The sequence below is a fragment of the Ornithorhynchus anatinus genome, chromosome 2 (genome assembly GCF_004115215.2).
Source record: "Ornithorhynchus anatinus isolate Pmale09 chromosome 2, mOrnAna1.pri.v4, whole genome shotgun sequence".
NCBI classification, from domain to species: domain Eukaryota; kingdom Metazoa; phylum Chordata; class Mammalia; order Monotremata; family Ornithorhynchidae; genus Ornithorhynchus; species Ornithorhynchus anatinus.
Window position 1 is genome coordinate 77,833,312 of NC_041729.1, and position 20,370 is coordinate 77,853,681.

General features: G+C 47.4%; 1 protein-coding gene across 1 annotated transcript in view; it reads left to right on the plus strand.

The window, feature by feature from the left end:
* Window positions 1-1,159: 1,159 nt before the first annotated feature.
* Window positions 1,160-20,370, plus strand: part of LATS1 (large tumor suppressor kinase 1) — a 33,861-nt gene continuing 14,650 nt past the window's right edge. Inside the window, exons 1-2 of the mRNA XM_029054563.2 lie at window positions 1,160-1,246; window positions 16,236-16,743. Of these exons, the coding sequence (XP_028910396.1) occupies window positions 16,396-16,743 (348 nt within the window). The 5' untranslated portion in view covers window positions 1,160-1,246; window positions 16,236-16,395. The remainder of the gene's footprint in view (window positions 1,247-16,235; window positions 16,744-20,370) is intronic.

The window sequence follows — 20,370 nt, forward strand, 5'->3', positions numbered from 1 at the left end:
CTTTTTTAGCTGTTTTAAAGTAAAATGGGGATTAACTCTGAGCCTCACACGGGACAAGCTGCTTTAAAGTAAAATGGGGATTAACTCTGAGCCTCAGATGGGACCACCTGATGACCCTGTCTCTCCCCCAGCGCTTAGAACAGTGCTCTGCACATAGTAGGCGCTTAACAGAGACCAACATTATTACTAGAGAAGCAGCGTGGCTCAGTGGAAAGAGCCCAGGCTTGGGAGTCAGAGGTCGTGGGTTCTAACCCCGGCTCTGCCGCTTGTCTGCTGTGTGACCTCGGGCAAGGCACTTCACTTCTCTGGGCCTCAGTTCCCTCATCTGTAAAAATGGGGATTAAAAACTGTGAGCCCCACGAGGGGCAATCTGATTCCCCTGTCTCTCCCCCAGTGCTTAGACCAGCGCTTGGCCCACAGTCAGCGCTTATCAAACATCATCATTATTTTTGTCAGCTGTGTGACCTCGGGCCAGTCACTTCACTTCTCTGGGCCTCAGTTCCCTCATCTGGAAAATGGGGATTAACTGTGAGCCTCATGTGGGACCACCTGATGACCCTGTCTCTCCCCCAGCGCTTAGACCAGCGCTTGGCCCACAGTCAGCGCTTATCAAACATCATCATTATTTTTGTCAGCTGTGTGACCTCGGGCCAGTCACTTCACTTCTCTGGGGGCCTCAGTTCCCTCATCTGGAAAATGGGGATTAACTGTGAGCCTCATGTGGGACCACCTGATGACCCTGTCTCTCCCCCAGCGCTTAGAACAGCGCTTGGCCCACAGTCAGCGCTTATCAAACATCATCATTATTTTTGTCAGCTGTGTGACCTCGGGCCAGTCACTTCACTTCTCTGGGGGCCTCAGTTCCCTCATCTGGAAAATGGGGATGAAGACTGGGAGCCCCGCGGGGGGCCACCTGATGACCCTGTCTCTCCCCCAGCGCTTAGAACGGTGCTCTGCAGGGAGTAACAGCTAAACAAACACCAACGTTATTATTCTTATTACTATTATTAGAAAATCCTGTTGAATGAGTGAATGAATGAATGAATTGGGGGGGGGGGGCGGGCCTGAGGCCCGTCAGGCCTGGCGCAAAGGGCTCTGGGAAATGTCTGCCTCCATCCGGGCATCCAGGCAAGATGGCGGCGGCTGAGGCGGCGGCTGAGGCGGCCGAGGGGGCCGAGGCGGCCGTCCGGCGCTGAGGGGGGCGGCGACCCGCCACCGCCACGCCGACATCGACGGCCCCCCGCAGGTAAGGTGGGGCGGGCGGGGCCGAGGACCGGCCGGCCCTCCTTCCTTCCCTCCCTTCCTTCCCTCCCTCCGACAGACCCGCCGACGGGCTCCGCAGCCTTCTGCCAAGGGACCTGCGGCGGCCTGGGAGCCGCGCCTCCGCACGCCCGCGCCCCCTCGGTCTCCTGTTCCCTATCCCTGCACCCCCCTCTGTCGTCTCCTAATAAGAATGATGTTGGTATTTGTTAAGCGCTTCCTAGGTGCCGAGCACTGTTCTAAGCGCTGGGGGAGACACAGGGGAATCAGGTGGTCCCACGTGGGGCTCCCGGTCTTCATCCCCATTTGACAGAGGAGGGAACTGAGGCCCCGAGAAGTGAAGTGACTTGCCCAAAGTCACACAGCTGACGAGTGGCCGAGCTGGGATTCGAACCCGTGACCTCGGACTCCAAAGCCCGGGCTCTTTCCACTGAGCCACGCTCCTGTGCCTGCACCCCCTCTGTCTCTTATCCCCGCACCCTCTCTGTCCCCGTCCCTGCACCCTTCATGCCCCCTCCTTCTGTCCCCGCACCCTCTCTGTCCCCGGCCCTGCACCCCTCATGTCCCCTCACTCTTCCTGTCCCCACACCCCCTCTGTCTCTTATCCCCGCACCCTTCCTGTCCCTGCACCCCCTCTGTCCCCGTCCCTGCACCCGTCCTGTCCCCGCACCCCCTCTGTCCCCGTCCCTGCACCCCTCTTGTCCCCTCCTCCTGTCCCCGCACCCCCTCTGTCCCCTGTCCCTGCACCCCTTCTGTCCCCGCACCCCTCCTGCATCCTGGCCCTGCACCCCTTATGTCCCCACACCCCCTCTGTCGTCTCCTGCCTCCGCACCCCCTCTGTCTCTTATCCCTGTACCCCTCCTGTCCCCGCACCCCCCCCGCACCTTGTCCCTGTCCCCCTCATGTCCCCTCACTCTTCCTGTCCCCGCACCCCCTCTGTCTCTTCCCTGCACCCCATCTGTCCCTGCACCCCCTCTGTCTCCTGTCCTCACACCCATGTCCCCACACCCCTCCCGCACCTTGTCCCTGTCCCCCTCATGTCCCCTCACTCTTCCTGTCCCCGCACCCCCTCTGTCCCCGTCCCTGCACCCCTCCTGTCCCCTCCTTCTGTCCCCGCACCCCCTCTGTCGTCTCCTGTCCCTGCACCCCCTCTGTCTCTTATCCCTGCATCCCTTCTGTCCCCGCACCCCCTCTGTCTCCTGTCCCCGCACCCCTCCTGTCCCCTCACTCCTCCTGACCCCGCACCCCCTCTGTCTCCTGTTCCCTGACCCCGCACCCCTCATTCATTCAGTCGTATTTATTGAGCACTTACTGTGTGCAGAGCACTGTGCTAAGCACTTGGAATGGACAGTTAGGCAACAGATAGAGACCATCCCTAAACCATTAACGGGCTTTCATGCCCCCGCACCCCTTCTATCCCCTGTCCCCGCACCCCTCCAGTCTTCTGTCCCTGCACTCCTCCTGTCCCCACACCCCTCCTTTCTCCTGTCCCTGCACCCCTCCTGTCCAGTGTCCCCGCACCCCTCCAGTCTTCTGTCCCTGCACCCCTCATGTCCTCCCACCCTTTCTCTCTCCTGTCCCCTCATCCCTCCTGTCCCCGCACCTCCTCTCTGTCTCCAGTCCACGCACCCCTCACGTCATTCATTCAATAGTATTTATTGAGCACTTACTATGTGCAGAGCGCTGTACTAAGCGCTTGGAATGGACAAGTCTGTAACAGATAGAGACAGTCCCTGCCTTTTGACGGGCTCGCAGTCTAATCGGGGGAGACGGACAGACAAGAACAATAGCCATAAATAGGATCAATTACACAAATAGGCAATATATTTGAACATAGAGAAAACGCCCAATTTGTGTATTTACTAAATTATGCCCACCAGTCCCCGCGCCTCCAGTCTCCCAGCCCCTCCTTTACCCCACACCCCCTCCTGTCTCCATTCATTCAATCCTATTTATTGAGCGCTTACTGGGTGCGGCGCACCCAACTAAGCACTTGGAATGGACAGTTCGTCCGCAGATAGAGACCATCCCTGCCCAACGACGGGCTCACGGTCTTAAAGGGGGAGGGAGACGGCAGAGCCAAACGGGATAAAACAAGTAGTCTGGCGTCAGTATCATCAAGATAAATAGAATGAAGGAGATATACACCGCGTTAAAATAGTGTATAATTAATATATTCATTCAATAGTATTTATTGAGTGCTTACTCTATGCAGAGCACTGGACTAAACGCTTGGCATTTCCAACAGGGCCACAGGGAGGGACCCTCCCTGCCCAGTGACGGGCTCACAGTCTACACGGGGGGTCGGACAACAAAGCAAAGCAGAACAAAACAAGTAGTCTGGTAGCAATATCATCAAAATAAATAGAATCATCGATATAGACACGTCATTAACAAAATAAATAGGGTAATAAATGATATATACAAATGAGCACAGCGCTGAGGGGAAGGGGGAAGAGCTGGGGGGCAAGGCGGGGCAGAGGGAAAGAGGGGGCTCAGTCTGGGAAGGCCTCCTGGAGGAGGTGAAATCTCAGTAGGGCTTTGAAGAGGGGAAGAGAATGAGTGTGGCAGAGGTGAGGAGGGAGGGCGTTCCGGGACCGCGGGAGGACGTGGCCCGGGGGTCGACGGCGGGATAGGCGAGAACGGGGGACGGTGAGGAGGTGGGCGGCAGAGGAGCGGAGCGTGCGGGGTGGGCGGTAGAAAGAGAGAAGGGAGGAGAGGTAGGAAGGGGCAAGGAGATGGAGAGCCTTGAAGCCAAGAGTGAGGAGTTTTTGTTTCTTGCAGAGGTTGATAGGCAAACACTGGAGGTTTTTAAGAAGAGGAGTGACATGCCCAGAGCGTTTCTGCAGGAAGATGAACATATTTATAATTCCATTTGTATTAATGCCTGTGTACGTGTTTTGATTTGCACAGATCTATAATTCTCTTTATATCGGCGCTATTGATGCCTGTTTATTCAATAGTATTGAGCGCTTACCATGTGCAGAGCACTGTACTAAGCGCTTGGAATGGACAAATCGGTACTACTTTTGATGTCCGTGTCCGCCCTTCTAGACTGTGAACCCGTTGTAGGCAGGGATGCTCTCTATTGCTGAATTGTACTTTCCAAACGCTTAGTACAGCGCTGTGCACACAGTAAGCGCTCAGTAAATAAGATCGCATAAATGAAAGAATCCCCATTTTACAGGTGAGGTAACTGAAGCAAGGAGAAGTGAAGTGACTTGCCCGAGGTCACACAGCAGACAGGCGGCAGAGCTGGGATTAGAACCCACGTCCTCTGACTCCCCAGCCCGTGCTCTTTCCACTAAACCACGCTGCTTCGCTAAAAATTCTCTGCATATTTGCTTCAACCTTTTCTCCTTGGTGTCTCCCAATGGGAATAACGCCAGTAAAAACCCTGTGTATCCAGCTTGCTAGATTTTTCTTTTTTAGGTCGGTGGCAGTTTAGCTGTAAACTCATAACTCTAATAAGAAATTAGGAAAGACTTTTAAATGCCTCTCCTTCGGATTTATCAACTCCCATTGTATTTTTGTTTCGGGAGGATGTGATAAATTAAATTTAGTCTCCAGAGTGAGTGGCGTGACGTTAGGTATGGACTTTGTGCTTACTTTTCATCTAGAATTGAACTTCAAAATATTTATCTTTTCTGACGGGTGGGGAAACTATAGCGAAGGATCTTGGGATTTGCTCACACAAATTCATTCATTCAGTCGTATTTGTTGAGCGCTTACTGTGTGCAAAGCACTGTACTTAAGCGCTTGGCAGTAATAACTAGACCTGGGGTTATTTTTCTTCGAATAAAAGCAACTCAGAAATTTAGGTGATTATTTGACTGCCGAAGGCATTAGCGACATTAGAAAAGACGGGCCTCGTTAGGACAGACCTATTTGTACAGTACAGTTTTTCCAGTGGGTGAAAATGGATTGAACTCGCTTTGCCTGGGCCTAAAATTTCATAGTTCCCGTGTTTCCATATGTAATATCAAACTGGATTCTTTTAGGTAGATGACAGAAGAAAGTGTGTACTCAGAGAAGTATCGCTAATACTTTTGAAGAAAACAGGAAAATATACCTTCCCACTTTATATGGTACCAGTGGTTAATAGCTTTTTTTATTGCATAGAGGTGTAATGAGTTGAGTGACATGAGTTTTTTTTGAGGTTATGAAAAGGATAATAAAATTCCCCACCTAATAGTATTGACGAAGCCCTTGCTGGGTGCCAAGCACTAGAGTAGGTACGAGATAAGATTGGATGAAATAGATGCAAAATAATAAGGTTGGACACAGTCCCTGTCCCCCGTAGATCTCACAGTCAAAGAGGAAGGGAGGAGAACAGATATTTTATCCCCATTTTACTGAGGCAGCGGTACAGACTGGTTAAGTGACTTTCCCATGGTCACATAGCAGGTGAAGGTGTAAGAGCTGGGACTAGAACCTGGGTCTCTTGACTCCTAGTTCCGTCTTCTTTCCGCTAGACCGCGTGGCCACTTGCAGTAAAACTGTAAACAAAGCTGCCCTTTTTTAGAAAGTGGATAGAGAAAACGTCAGGTGCGTTGTACAGGTTCTGTAAATATTAGGCTGATGATTATTCCGTGGAGTTTTCTGCTGCTCTGTAGCTATTCAGTTGTGGGTTTTGTAGTTTATAATCGTTCTTTCCATACCATCAAGGTAAATCGTTCAACTTTTTTTTAATAGAGTGAAACTCTTGTTCTTCAACGCTTTGAAATCTTAATACATTACTCTATCGACTTTTCAGCAAGTGTTGGTGAGGCGCTCAGCAACTTTGGTTTGGTTTAATTGTTGACATTCACGTTTTTGATGAAGGTAAAACCGCAGGGCAACAGAGGAGTGGGTGCGAGGATTTCATATTAATAATAATAATAATGTTGGTATTTGTTAAGCGCTTACTATGTGCAGAGCACTGTTCTAAGCGCTGGGGTAAACAGGGGAATCAGGTTGTCCCACGTGGGGCTCACAGTCTTAATCCCCATTTTACAGATGAGGGAACTGAGGCACAGAGAAGTGAAGTGACTTGCCCACAGTCACACAGCTGACAAGTGGCAGAGCTGGGATTCGAACTCATGAGCCCTGACTCCAAAGCCCGTGCTCTTTCCACTGCGCCACGCTGCTTCCTGTAATAACACCACAACACTCACGGCGTAGACTTGTAAAGACATTCACTTCTGAACAGGACCTCGAAACGGGCATTCATGTAAAGTGCAGGTGTATTTCTACATTGGCAGATTTTTGCTAACCTCAAAAACATTCAGAGCTACCTCGAATGTTGGAATAGCCTAATGGCAAGAGCACAGGCTGGGGAGTTCGAGTTCTAATCGCGGGTTCTAATTCTGGCTCTTCTGTGTGCCTGCTTTGTGACCTGGGGCAAGTCACTTAACTTCTCTGTGCCTCAGTTTCCTCATCTGCCAAAGGGGAATTCAATATCTGCTTTCCCTCCTGCTTAGCCCGTAAGCCTCACGTGGGTCCTGATTATCCTGTATCTGCCCCAGCGCTTGGCACAAAGGAAGTGCTTAACGATCACCATTATTATTATTATTTTTATAATTATTACATGCTCTCCATACTCTACCGTAAATGGCCTGGTTGCTTTTCTCTTTATGGATTGAGGTAGAAAAACAGGTGATTAAATTTTACTTTGTATACGAGTAGGGTTCTTGTGAATATCAGCCAGTCTCGTTTAATGAGCACCTACTTTGTGTGGAGCATTTTTCTAAGGACTTGGGAGAGTATAGTAGAAATAATAGTCTTGATCCTTCCCCTTAGTAATAACAATAATAATAATTGTGGTATTTATTAAGTGCTTACTCTGTGCTGGGCACTGTACTCAGTGCTGGGGTAGATACCGGCTGATCGGGTTGAACACAGAGAATCTAGGAAAGGAGAGAGATGCTAGTAACACAGAATACTTATGGTATTTGCTAAGCGTTTATTCTGTGCAGGGCACTCTGCTAAGTGTTGGGGAGGATCGTCGGATAGAGAGGCAAGAATAAAACACAGTGAGTAGGTTGGTTTAAGAGGAGCGAAGAACGTGAGCTGGGATGTAGTAATGAAATGATGAGGATGATGATGGTACTTGTTAGGTGCGTACTATGTGCCCAGCACTGTTCTTCTAAGCACTGGGGTGGATGCAAGTTAATCGGGTTGAGCACAGTCCCTGTCCCACATGGGGCTCACACACTTAATCCCCATTTTACGGATGAGGGAACTGAGGGCCAGAGAAGTGAAGTGACTCGCCCGAGGTCACACAGCAGACATGTGGTGGAGGCAGGATTAGAACCCGTGACCTTCTGACTCTCAGGCCCGTGCTCCATCCACTAAGCCACGCTGCATCTCGGTGAAAGAGAGACCTGAATGAGCGCTTTACAAATCAATCAATCAGTGGTATTTACTGAGCGCTTACTATGCACAGAGAGTACAGTGCAGCAGGACTAGCAGGCACCTTCCCGACCCATAATGAGCTTACAGTCTAGCGGGGACTGTAAGAAATTATTCCGTGGAGTTTTCTGCTAGTGGAAATTACAGTGTCCAGGAGTTTCTGCTTGTGGAGAAGAGCGGGTAAGCTTTGGAGAGTTTCGAGAAGTGAGGAGACATCTGCAGAATGACGTCTTAAAAAAGTGATCTGGGCAGCGGAATGCAGTATCCAAAGGAGGCAGGGATATTCATTTATTCATTCAAGCGTATTTATTGAGCGCTTACCGTGTGCAGAGCACTGCAGTAAACGCTTGGAGTGTACAATTCGGCAACAGATGGAGACACAGTCCCTGCCCAACAGCGGGCTCCCGGTCTAAACGAGGGGCTCGGCAGGGAGGCTGATGCAGAAGTCAGGCCGGTATATGTGGCTGTTGGGATGGAGGCTCAAGGGTGGAAAATATTAGTCTGGGGAAAAGTGAGATAAGTGGGAAAGTAAATGGATTTAGAGGAAAAGGAAAGAGTGGTAAGATACAGAAAATGAAATGCAGTAGGCATTTTGGTTAGATTAACATTACTGAGGACTTTATTTAGTGCCCATGGATTATAAACTTAAAACACACAGCCAATGAACTGCACTACATTTTGAAATCTAAATATTAAAATCTTCACTTGAAGATTCTCAACTCAAAAAGAGGAAAAAAAATATCAGTTTGGGGGCAACAGATGTGGTTGTTTAGAAAGTCCTGAATTGCAAATTGCGATGTAAGGTATATAAGTCTTTAGAATTTTGTAGAGGGCATTTAAGTCCATCAAAACCAGGGCTGAAGCATTAATTCGGATAAAGTTATTCGTTTTATTCAAATGGTGGTTTTGGACACAAACTAAGAGCACACTTTATTTTAGTTTAACTGAGCCTCATTTGTGTGAGGATCTTTCTCAGCTGAAATACCTACACTGATTAACCCTAGCTTCAGTTGAAGGAGTTTAATTAGGACTAAAGGGCTTCGACTACGAGATTTACTTGGGCTGGCCTGGAAAGTATAGTTGGTACTCTATCAGCTCAAGTCAGCTCTTCGTTTTTGATTATCCGACGCCTCCACTTTGAAACTATTCATCTTGGATTATTGATACTTTGCTGTATGCCTCAGGTAATATTCAGTTAAAGGGAAATGAGAGTTCTTAAATTCAAATTACAGTTTACGGTTCTGATGTCATTTTGAAATGGCAAGAAATAATCCCATAGTTTTCTTTCATTTCTGAATTTTGTTTAAAAAAAAAAAACCCCAATTGAAACACACATCCATGTATAGACATTTTAAAAGAATCCCATTATAGGAAAATTAACCTTATTGACAAATGATGTCTATGTTTTGGGAAAACTTGTTAAAGCAGTTCATTTGAAGAATATATAAGAGACGTTCTAGACAGAAATGCCTGCTGCCTTAGTCCATTGGATGCAGAAAAAAATTGCAGTCATATTGGTTTTACCAATCTCAAGAGTATATGAATAATGTATTCGTGTTTGGATTTACATAAGGAAAGTACAGTTTCTTTTGGAAAGGATCAGGAAGAACTTTTTCTTTTCCCCCTTGTGACATTTTTCCAAGGCTAGCTACCACAAACTTTTTTATTTATCTGTAAGACAGAAATACCGGGGCATCAGCAGAGTAAGTTGTCTCCATTCAGCCCTGTCATAACTTCACTTGGAGGTTATTCATTCAGTAGTATTTATTGAGCGCTTACTATGTGCAGAGCACTGTACTAAGCGCTCGGAATGTACAATTCGGCAACAGGTTAGACAGGAGCCCGGTGTGGGCAGGGATTGTCTCTCTCTATTGCTGAATTGGCCTTTCCAAGCCCTTAGTAGTGAGTAGCAATTGTGCTCTGCACTCAGTAAGCGCTCAATAAATAGGATCGAATGAATGAATGAAGTGTCTAGGTTTCTATATTCCTTGCTCTCTTGGGCTGTTATCAAGAGTGCCAGTTGTGTATTTTCATTGGGGTTGCAATCAATCAGAAGTTGGCAATATACCATGAAATTATTATTATGATGGTTTTTGTTAAGCACTTACTATATGTTAAGCACTGTTCTAAGCATTAGATAGATTCAAGTTAATCAGATTGGTCACAGTCTCTTGTCCCATGTGGGGCTGCCAGTTTTAGTAGGGGGGAGAATAGGTATTTGTGGAAACTGAGGCCCAGAGAAGTCAAGTGACTTGCCCAGGGTCACAAGGCAAGCGATTGGCGGAGCTGGGGTAAAAACCCAGGTCCTCACTCTCAGATCTGTCCTCTCTCCCTGCTGCTGCTCGCAGTAATTTCAAATCCTGCGATGACATCTTTTGGACTAGTAGATTTGAACTGGTAATCTGCAAGAGATAGTCAATGTAGTCAATCTGAACTGGTGATCTAAAGGTGCTACTCTGATTTCTAGTTCCTTCGGGATAAATCCGCCCACCTTTGATCTGCAACTCCTCAACTCCTGACTTTGTCCTCCCTTCTGGTTCTCCTTTGCAGTTGGATCTGTACCCCAACTCTTCACCTCTTCCTCAGCCGCACGGCACTTAATGCATTTACCCTTCTGCATTCATTCAGTCTTCTTTATTGAGCGTGTACTATGGGCAGAGCACTGTACTAAGCGCTTAATGTTGTACTATTTCCCCTCTCTGTAATTTCTTTTAATGTCTGCCTCCCCCTTCTAGACTAAGCTCCTGGTGGGCAAGGATTGCGTCCTCCAGTTATTTTGTAAGGTTGTCTCCTAAGTGCTTTGTGCAGTGCTCTGCATACAAAAAAGTGCTCAATAAATACCACTGATTGATCGACTTAGCGATCGCTTGTAGCTACAGGCACACCCCGTGATGTAGTGGTGACATGCCCCGGAAAAATGTCAACATTAGGATTTTTTTCCTCCCCCCCCCCCCCCCCAACTAACCCGATGATGATGACCAAGCCCTAAGGGTGAGTAAACATCGTACTGTAAATCGCTCCCCGGGGCCCTCGTTTACTGTTCACCCTCTTCCTAGAGGCTTTCCAGTCCTCCTGTACCCTGAACTCAATCCCCTTCCCCACCCGGTCACTCCAGTATAATTATTTTTGGACTGTGTTCACAGCAACCGCCGGTGGTGCCCGTGCAGCCAGCCCCATCCCACCGCCCCACCTCCCCACCCCGGCCGGGAAAGGGAAGGAAGCCACGGGCGGCAGCTGCACCCACAGCGACGGCTCGGCCTCATCCCGCCCCGCTCCATCCCCGTCTCCACCCCGGTGCCTGGGGCCAGGAAGGAAGGAGCCCCGAGGCCGCGGTGCCACCCAGGACGCAGGGCGGGCAAATTCAGTCCAGTTCAATCCGATGGTATTGGATGAGTACCCGCTGCGCGCGCAGCACTGTACTGAACGCAGAGCGGACTTCTGCTGGGTACAGTACCCGGCTCAGGACTGGGGAATGTGTGTGTGCACGCTCAATCAGGCTGCACTTGTGAGTGGTGAGGGTGGCCGCACGCACGTTTAAGCAAGGGGACGTTGGCCAGACAGTGGCCGATAGTGACACCGGCACGTGTGGCCGAGGGTGTAGCTTCCAGCTCCCGGGAGATGTCGGAAATTATGTCTGACTCGTGTCCAGATTTTGCATTTAGGGGATGTTTGGATCCCGGGTTATACGGTAAAGCCTGCAATCTTTCACCGTAAAGCTGTTGGAGTTCACTCTGAGGGGTTCTCTGATAGAAAAGAAGATATCTCATCGTTTGAGGTCTGGCAGGAGGATTACAATATTTAGGCTACAAAATGCTCTTTTAGGGGAGAAGTTGATCCAAGTTTGCCTAGAGTTTACCGATCTAAGGTAGTCGAGAGCCCCTCGGTTGTGTTGGAAGGCAGAACGGTGCACGGAATAGGGTCAACCCATTGAAGTACCCAGCCCGCAAAGGAAGACTTCATCAATCGGTCAGGCGGTCGGTGGTATTCGAGTGCTGTACTAAGCATTGGGGAGAGCACAGTACAGTAGAGTTGGTAGACGTGAACCCTGCCCACAAGTGAGCTTACGATCTAGAAGGGGAGACAGGCATTATAGATAGGGGAAATGGCAGAATATAAGCAGATGTACATAAGTGCAGAAGGACAGGTAAGAATCAAAATTCTTGAGGATACAGACTCATATGTAGAGGTAACAGGGAAGGGTGAAAAGTGTGGGGAAATATGAGCGGTATGTCAGGGAAGACTTCTTGGAGGAGGTATGGTTTTATGAAGAGAGGAGAATAGTGGTTTGTAGGCTATCCATCAATCATTGGTATTTATTGAGTATTTACTGAGCACAGGGCAGTCCACTAAGTTCTTGGGAGAGTACAGTGCAACAGAGTTGGTAGACACATTCCCTGTCTAGAGGGAGAGGCAGAGAATATAAATGAATTGTGGAATATAAATGAATTGTGGATATAAAGGGGAAGGGAGGTCCAGATTGAAGGAAGAACAAGGACAAGAGATCGATGGCGAGAGAAGAGATTGAAGTAGTCAATAGTAAGAATTAGAGGAGTGACGTGTGCGGGCTGGGGTGTAGTGGGGAGTGAGGTTAGGAGGTATCATTATTATTATTATGGCATTTAAGTGCTTACTGTGTGCCAGGCACCGTTCTAAGCGCTGGTGTAGATGCAAGATAATTGGGTTGGGTGCAGTCCCTGTGCCACTTGGGGCTCTTAATCTTAATCTCTGTGAGGCACAGAGAACTGAAGTGACTTGCCCAAGGTCACACAGCAGACTAATGGAGGAGTCGGATTTAGAACCCGTGAGCTATCTGACTCCCAGGCCTGTGCTCCGTCCACCAGGAGGAGAGCTGATGGATTAATTTAAGCCAGTAGAATGGAGTTTCTATTTAATGTGAAGATGGATGGCAACCACTGGAGAGTCGTGAGAATTGGTGATATAGAGATTGAAAAAAGGTTTTTTGTTTTTCTTTTTTTACGACGGTTCTGATAGCAGAGTGGAGGGTGGACTGGAGTGAGGAGAGACGGGGGCAGGGAGGTTGGAGAGGTGGCTGATAAAGTCAGTAGTCAAGGCAGATATGATAAGTGCTTGGCTCAGCGTCGAAGCATTTTGGATGGGGAGGAAGGGGTAGATTTTTAGGGAATTCTAAAGGAATTCCTTTATATTTGGTTTATGCAGGAAACAATGGAGAGGTTTAAATACAGTGCTCTACACACAGTAAACTCTCAGTAAATACCATTGATTGAGATGGATTGATTAATAATACTAACAACCATTTTTTTAATGATGAGGTAATTTTGGAAATTTAGCCGTATTTATGTAGACTTGCGATAAGATTTCTGTAACCTATAGCAATCCTAATCTGAAATGTTGAAATCATGGCCTAATTTTCAGGATTTTGAACTACGGCTTCCAAAGTAACTAGGCGTTAAGTAGATTCTTTCTTCATGTGACTCATTTAAGCCATTGTTCACCTGAGAGGAGGTAAATATTTCTTCCCCAGCTTTAGGTTACCGTAATTTCTCTATACTCTTTTATTCTTGCGGTAATTTTGGTAACATCCAGAGTGTTTTATCCCATTAGTCATTACTTCTGAATGTTTATGCCGCCCCAATTTGAGACACCGATAATGTTCCAGGGTCACGTTACAAATCTTTGGGCTCATCAGGATTGGAATTTTTGATTTCCACAGTGTTGTTTCATCCACATTTTATTGGTTCTTTTGCCGCCTGACTCTGAATCTGATTCCTGCCAGGTAGAAAAGCTTGTGTCGGTAGAGAAGCAGCGTGGCTCAGTGGAAAGAGCCCGGGTTTGGGAGTCAGAGGTCATGGGTTCAAATGCCGGCTCTGCCACTTGTGAGCTGTGTGACTTTGGGCAAGTCACTTAACTTCTCTTTGCCTCGGTTCCCTCATGTGTAAAATGGGGATAAAGACTGTGAGTCTCAAGTGGGACAACCTGATTACCCTGTAAATCTACCCCAGTGCTTAGAACAGTGCTCTGCACTTAGTAAGCGCTTAACAAATACCAACATTATCATTATTATTATTTAGTGGTCTGTATTTACACGTGTAGCTAGAAAATAGAATCTTTTATCTTAAAATTTAAACACGGTGTCTTTGGGAAAAGATGTCAATTCAACTCACTGTAGGTTTATAGTCTTTGAGGAGATCCTGTAAACCAGGTCCCCTTGAAAGAGAATAGAGATAGTTAAGTTGAGCTGTGGGGGGCTGTGTACATGAATAGTTAATGGGACAGAAGGAGAGAGTTTGAAAGAAGCCCAGGGTACTCAGGGAAACAGTGAAGAAGCTCATATATATGTGAACCTGCAGAACCAGGCTTATAATTAAGAATATTATCCTGCCTAGAAGATTATTCGAAGAAGTAATAATGTGTGGTTTTTAAGTGCTTACCTTATGCCAAGGACTGTATTAGCTGCTGGGGTAGATATATGATGATAAGATACGAAGAGGGCGAGAGCTGATAGAGTGTCCTAAAACCTGTGGTAAGGAGTTTCTGTTTGAAGCAGAGATGAATGGGTATCAGGAGGGCTGGGGATGTGTGTGCAGAACGCCGTTTTAGAAAGGTGATTCGTGCAGCAGAATGGAGAGTATCTGTAAGACTGGGGGCGTTGGTAGTTGGGAGGGTGGGGAGAAAGGCGACTAGAGCCCAAGGAAGCCACCGAGGAGGCTAACTCAGTAGTCGAGCCAGACTGTAATGAGCCCCAGTTACAGGGTGGTGACCGTTTAGATGACAAGGAAGGGACAGATCCATGGAAGAGGGTGAGGAATCAAGGATGATATGAGAGTTGTGGGCTTTCGAAACAGGAAGGACAGTGGCGTTTTGAACGGTGTTGAGGAAGATGGGAGTTGAATATTTGAAGTGCTGGAAGATAGCTCGCAGGGAAATAAAAATGCAGGTTTGCAGATAGAGCGTGGGCCCTGCTCTGCTGCATGTCTGCTGTGTGACCTTGGGCAAATCACTTAACTTCTCTGGGCCTCAGTTACTCATCTATAAATTGGGGATTGAGAGTGTGAGCCCCATGTGGGACAGGGACTGTGTCCAACCTGATTAACTTGTATCTACCCCAGCACTTAGAACAGTGCTTGGCACATATTAAGTGCTTAACAAGAACCATAATTACTATTATTTGATGGGCAGAGAGGGACTGGGGCAAGCTAGACAGATTTGCGAGGCACCGTCCTAGAGGTGGCCCGCTGACGAGCCCTCCGATAAAGAACAAGTTATCCACAGTAAGGGTAACCTCTATCATCTGCCTGAGAGGATGCTCCCCCTCCTCTAACCCCTCAACATCATTCTGTATTCTAGAACAGTTAGATAATGTAGCGGGGCCTAACGGCAAAAATAAAAATGAACGTATGGAGACACTGGAGTGTAGGGCAGGGAATGTATCTCTTACTCATACCCTCAATGACCCGTCCTAATTAAGTATGTTCTTTGTGCTAAATTTTTTATTTTGGTTAACAGAAAATGACTCTTTTTTTAAATTAGGACGTGTGTAGGGAGGTTAGGAACCGGTTTGAAAGCGTGGACTTAAATGATCTGGCACTGAAATGTACGAGAACTGACAGTAATCCCAAATTATTTTTAGGGAATTTGAGATTTAGGATGTCTCTTGACCTTGTTCTTTGCACTGCTCTCTGCATTTTGCTCTTGCCTAGCTTTTTCTCCACTTGTCAGCCTTTCCAGCTGTTGGCCTCAGGTTTCTCTTGTCAGTCTTGCTCCTTTTGCCCTCAACTGTCTCCTAGCCAGCCGTAGTCTGTCGAAGTAGTTTTCTCTCCTTCCCTTCCTGTGTTCTCCTCTCCTTTCCCCTCCCTCTGTCTCCCGCTCTGCTCCTGCTGCCAGATGGTGTGACAGAGGGTTCGGTGTCAGACGGGCTATAGATAACAGTGCATAAGTGGGAAAGGTGTACCTAGTGACACAGTTCCTAACCTCTCGCCTCCCCTGGGATTTGTTTATTCTGTAGGCTTCTTAGCATCTTTTTTCAGAATTCAAGTCACCGTGCAAATAATTTAACAGTGTGCCAATGATTTGTCAAGAGTGTCTTATAATCTGGGCCCCCAAATAATTTCCCTGTGGCTGATTACAGGCACCTTCCTTGGACAGGTCATTACCTAGTTTGGACTGTGGAATAATTTTGATCCAAAGTTTCAGATAGAGAGATCCAAAGAGGGTCGGGTAGCCAGGCCAAGGTCAGGGTATTAAGGTGCAGCTAGTAGATTCAGAAAGGAGAACCTCAACCAGCAAACTGGAAGTGAGCAACCCGTAAATATTTATTTATATTACTGTCTGTACCCCCCTCTAGACTATAGCCTTGTTTTGGGCAGGGAATGTGTCCATTAATTCCGTTGTACTCTCCCAGGTGCTCTGCTCGTAGTAAATGCCCAGTAAATACCATGGATTGATAAAGAAATCCACACTCTTCTAAAGCCGGTAGACGACCGGTTGAGAAGTCCCGCTTCAGTGAACTGCAGAGGAAATGTGTGATTTTGACATTGCAGCTTTTTCGTTAGTGAGTGTGCTTCTCTCTCTACTGCATCATGTTTCCATTTTTGCTTTCCCAGGGTTGTTCATCTGGATGGTAAAGGATTTCATCACCACCGGCTGCATGTGAAATACTGTTTTCACCTGTGCCTACAAGAGAGTTCTGAAACTGCCCGTTAAGCTCCAACTGGAAATTGTGTGAGCACATCCTTCGTGGAGGCTACACAGATAGATGTTTTCATGAAGAGAGGCGAAAAACCCGAAGGGTATAGACAGATGCGGCCTAAAACCTTTCCTGCCAGTAACTATACTGGCAGCAGCCGGCAAATGTTGCAAGAAATAAGAGAGTCTCTTCGGAATTTGCCTAAACCATCAGATGCTGCTAAGGTTGATCACGTGAGTAAAATGCCAGCGGAAGATCCTAGGCAAGGCCGCAATCCACCCAAATTTGTAACGTATCATAAAGCTTTGCAGGAAATTCGAAATTCTCTACTGCCATTTGCAAATGAAACAAGTTCTTCAGCCAGAGGGACCTCAGAAGTGAATCGACAGATGCTGCAAGACCTGCAAGCTGCTGGATTTGATGAGGTAATGGCCCTTATTTTTATTCTAAAGAAACTGAATGGTAAACCGTGTACCTTTTCAGGATTCCTTTTGGCCCAAAGACTAGAGAGACAAAATATTCTACCTTCAGCTCGTTCTGATAATAGTAAAAATTCTTGGAATTTGCATAACAGAGTTATTTTTCCAAAAGTGCCTTCTCATTACGTATCGCGTTCCCTGTATCCCTGTGAAGTAAGGAGAGGTAGCTAGTCTTTTCATTTTACAAGTGAGAAAATGGAGATACAGAAAGGTTAAGGGACTTGCCTAAAGCCAAAGCAAACTAGCAACAGACCAGGCTCTTCAGTCTTCTGGATCCAGTCAGTCAATCGGCGGTATTTCCTGAGCGTTCACCGTGTGCAGACCACTGTACTAAGCACTTGGAAGAATACATTACAACAGAGCTGGTAGACACATTCCCTGCCCTCAAGGAACTTACGGCCTAGAGGGGAGCTTACAGTCCAGATTCATTCTCTTTCCATTAGCAGTTTGGATGGAGAGGAAGGGGTGGATTTTAGCGATGTTAAGTGACTTGCCCAAGGTCACGCAGCAGGTAAGTGGTGGAGCCAGAATTAGAACCCAGGTCTCCTGACTCCCAATCCCTTCTGCTATGCTACTCTGTTTTATGGTCCTGCCCTCCCCAAAACTTGGAATTGCAAGTCATTTGGGGTTACTTTTGCTTGACCTCAGACGTTACAAAGCAAAACGGTAGAGCTGCAACGGGAAAGGGAGTGGATCTGTACAGTTGCAAGAGTTCCAAGGTGGGACTGTGGGAAGAATAATCACTTGACACCGCCTGGGAATTCCAAGCGCTTAGTACAGTGCTCTGCACATAGCGCTCAATAAATACTATTGAATGAATAAGTCAGTGAACAATAACTAGCAATTGTGTACGGTGCTTTGAAACATTGGACAAACCTGCAAGAGACATAAGCAGACAACCATTTTAAAAAGGCTTAAATCCAAATGTTTCTTGCCAACGCGTATGTTTGCAGCCTCAGTGGCAACACAGTAAATGGGAGTTTGCCTTTGCAATTAAGTTGCAATTTTGTGTAGATTCACCAAAGTCCATCTGAGTGAGGACGCAGAGACAAGACTTTTCAGACTGTGAGTATGCATCTCTTGATCGATGTGGGTGAGAGAACCTGGTACCGGCTGCAGATGCCAGCGTGATTCAGTGGAAGGAGCCCAGGCTTGGGATTCAGAGGTCTTGGGTTCTAATTCCATTTCCGCCACTTGTCAGCTGTGTGACTTTGGTCAAGCCTCGTATCTTCTCCGGGCCTCAGTTACCTCATCTGTAAAATGGTGATTAAGACTGTGAGCCCCCACGTGGGACAACCTGATCACCTTGTCTCCCCCCCCCCCCCCCAGTGCTTAGAACAGTGCTTTTCACACAGTAAGCGCTGAACAAATACCATCATCAATCCACTCCATCTAGGGAAGCAGAGGGACTTAGTACTCAGTGCTCAGAGCACGGACCTGGCTCTCCCACTTACCTGCTGTGTGACCTTGGGCAAGTCACTTAACATCGCTAAAAGCCACAACGCTCAAATCCGCCCCTTCCTACCCATCCAAATTGCTATCACATTAATGCAAGCCCTTATCTTAGCGCGCCTTGATTATTTTAGCAGCCTCCGGTGCTGACCTCCTGTCTCTCCCCACTCCAGTCCTTACTCCACTCTGCTGCCCGGATCATTTTTCTTCAAAAACGTTCAGACCAGGTTTCCCCACTCCTCAAGAAACTCCAGTGGTTGCCCTTCCCCCTCCTCATCAAACAACAGCTCCTCACCATTGGTTTTAAAGCAGTCAATCACCTTGCCCCCTTCTACCTCACCTCACTACTCTCCTATTACAACGCAGCCCGTATACTTGGTTCCTGTAATGCTAACCTTCTCACCGTATCTCGATATCATCCCTCTCACCACCGACCCCTCGTCCACCTCCTTCCTTTGGCCCGGAACGCCCTTCCTCATATCGAACAAATAATTGTTCTCCCCCACTTCAAAGCCTTATTGAAGGCATATCTCCTCCAAGAAGCCTTCCCTGACTAAGCTGTCCTCTTCTCCCACTCCTTCCTGTCACCCTGATTTGCTCCCTTCGTTCATCCTCCCTCCCATCCCTGTAGCATGAATGCATATATCTGTAGTTTATTTACTTATTTATTTGTTTAAGTATGTATATTAAAGTCCGTCTTCCCCCTAGACTGTGAGCTCGTTATGGACATGGACTGTATCTGTTGTTGTAGTGTACTCTCCCAAGCGCTTAGTACAGAGCTTTGCACACAGTAAGAGCTCAATAAATATGATTGAGTGAATTAACTTCTTTGGGCCTCAGTTACTTCATCTGCAAAATGGGGATTCAATACTTGTTTTCCTTTCTACTTAGAATGTGAGCTCCAGCTGATAATAATAATGATGATGATATTTGTTAAGCGCTTACTATGTGCCAAGCACTGTTCTAAGCGCTGGGGTAGATACCAGGTACTCTGGTTGCCCCACGTGGGGCTCACAGTCTTAATCCCCATTTTACAGATGAGGTCACTGCGGCACAGAGAAGTTAAGTGACTTGCCCAAAGTCACTCAGCTGACAAGTGGTGGAGCTGGAATTAGAACCCACGGCCTCTAACTCCCAAGCCCCGGCTCTTTCTACTAAGCCACGCTGCTTCACACCTGGAAGCTTAGTATAGTGCTTGGCACATAGTCAGCACTTAACAAATACTTCAATTATTATGATTATTATTGTTAACAGCTGGGACCTGAATATCTTGTATCTGCCCCAGAGCTTATTATAGTTCTTGGCACATTGTCAGTACTTAACAAATACTTCAATTATTATTATTATTGTTAACATTGCTTTATTAGGCCTCGGGTGGGGGGGGGGGCACCCACACTACGGCAGCTGCCTGAGGAACCCACCTTTTAAGGAGTCTTTTTCTTCTTACTTTCCCCCTCGAAGAGAAGCCCAGGACCTTTTCCAGTTCCATTTAGTATTACCCCAATTCCAGGCCTGGCAGTAGCAAGGTAGGCCGCGTTGGCCCCGACCCAAAATTTTCAACCCAAGCATAGCCGTAGCTCTCAAGTCTGCCTCACTGATAGCCGCTGCCCGGGTGAACTGGACAGACCACCTGGAATAGAACTGTTGCAAGCTGGGGATTAAGTTTCAATATAGCCCAAGAATCAGAGAAGGGAAATAATGGGTTGTTTGTGCTCTTAAGGATTTGTATTCTAAAGATAACGGAGCTAAGCAACGGGGGGAGCCCAGGAAGGGAATAGAAACTGTGCGAAAGGCTGATGTGGAGTAAGAGGAAATGGGTGAAAACGCTTGAAATGCAGTCACTCGACCCGGCAAGTGTGTTGAAAGTAGAATCTCTTGGGTGGGACTGGTCATAAACATATACTCTTCACATCAAGCAGAAATTCCCGACTTGGTTTTCGAGCGTTACGTCAGCTCTCTCCCTCCTATCACTTCTCCTATTATTCCCCACTTCCAATTCTCCATTTTTCCCACATTCACTTTCTTTCCTGGCCTCATTCTTGCCTCGCCTGCGTCCACCTCTTAGCTCACACTCTTCCTCTTGCCTGGAACTCCCTCCCCCTTCAGATCCATCAGAGCGCA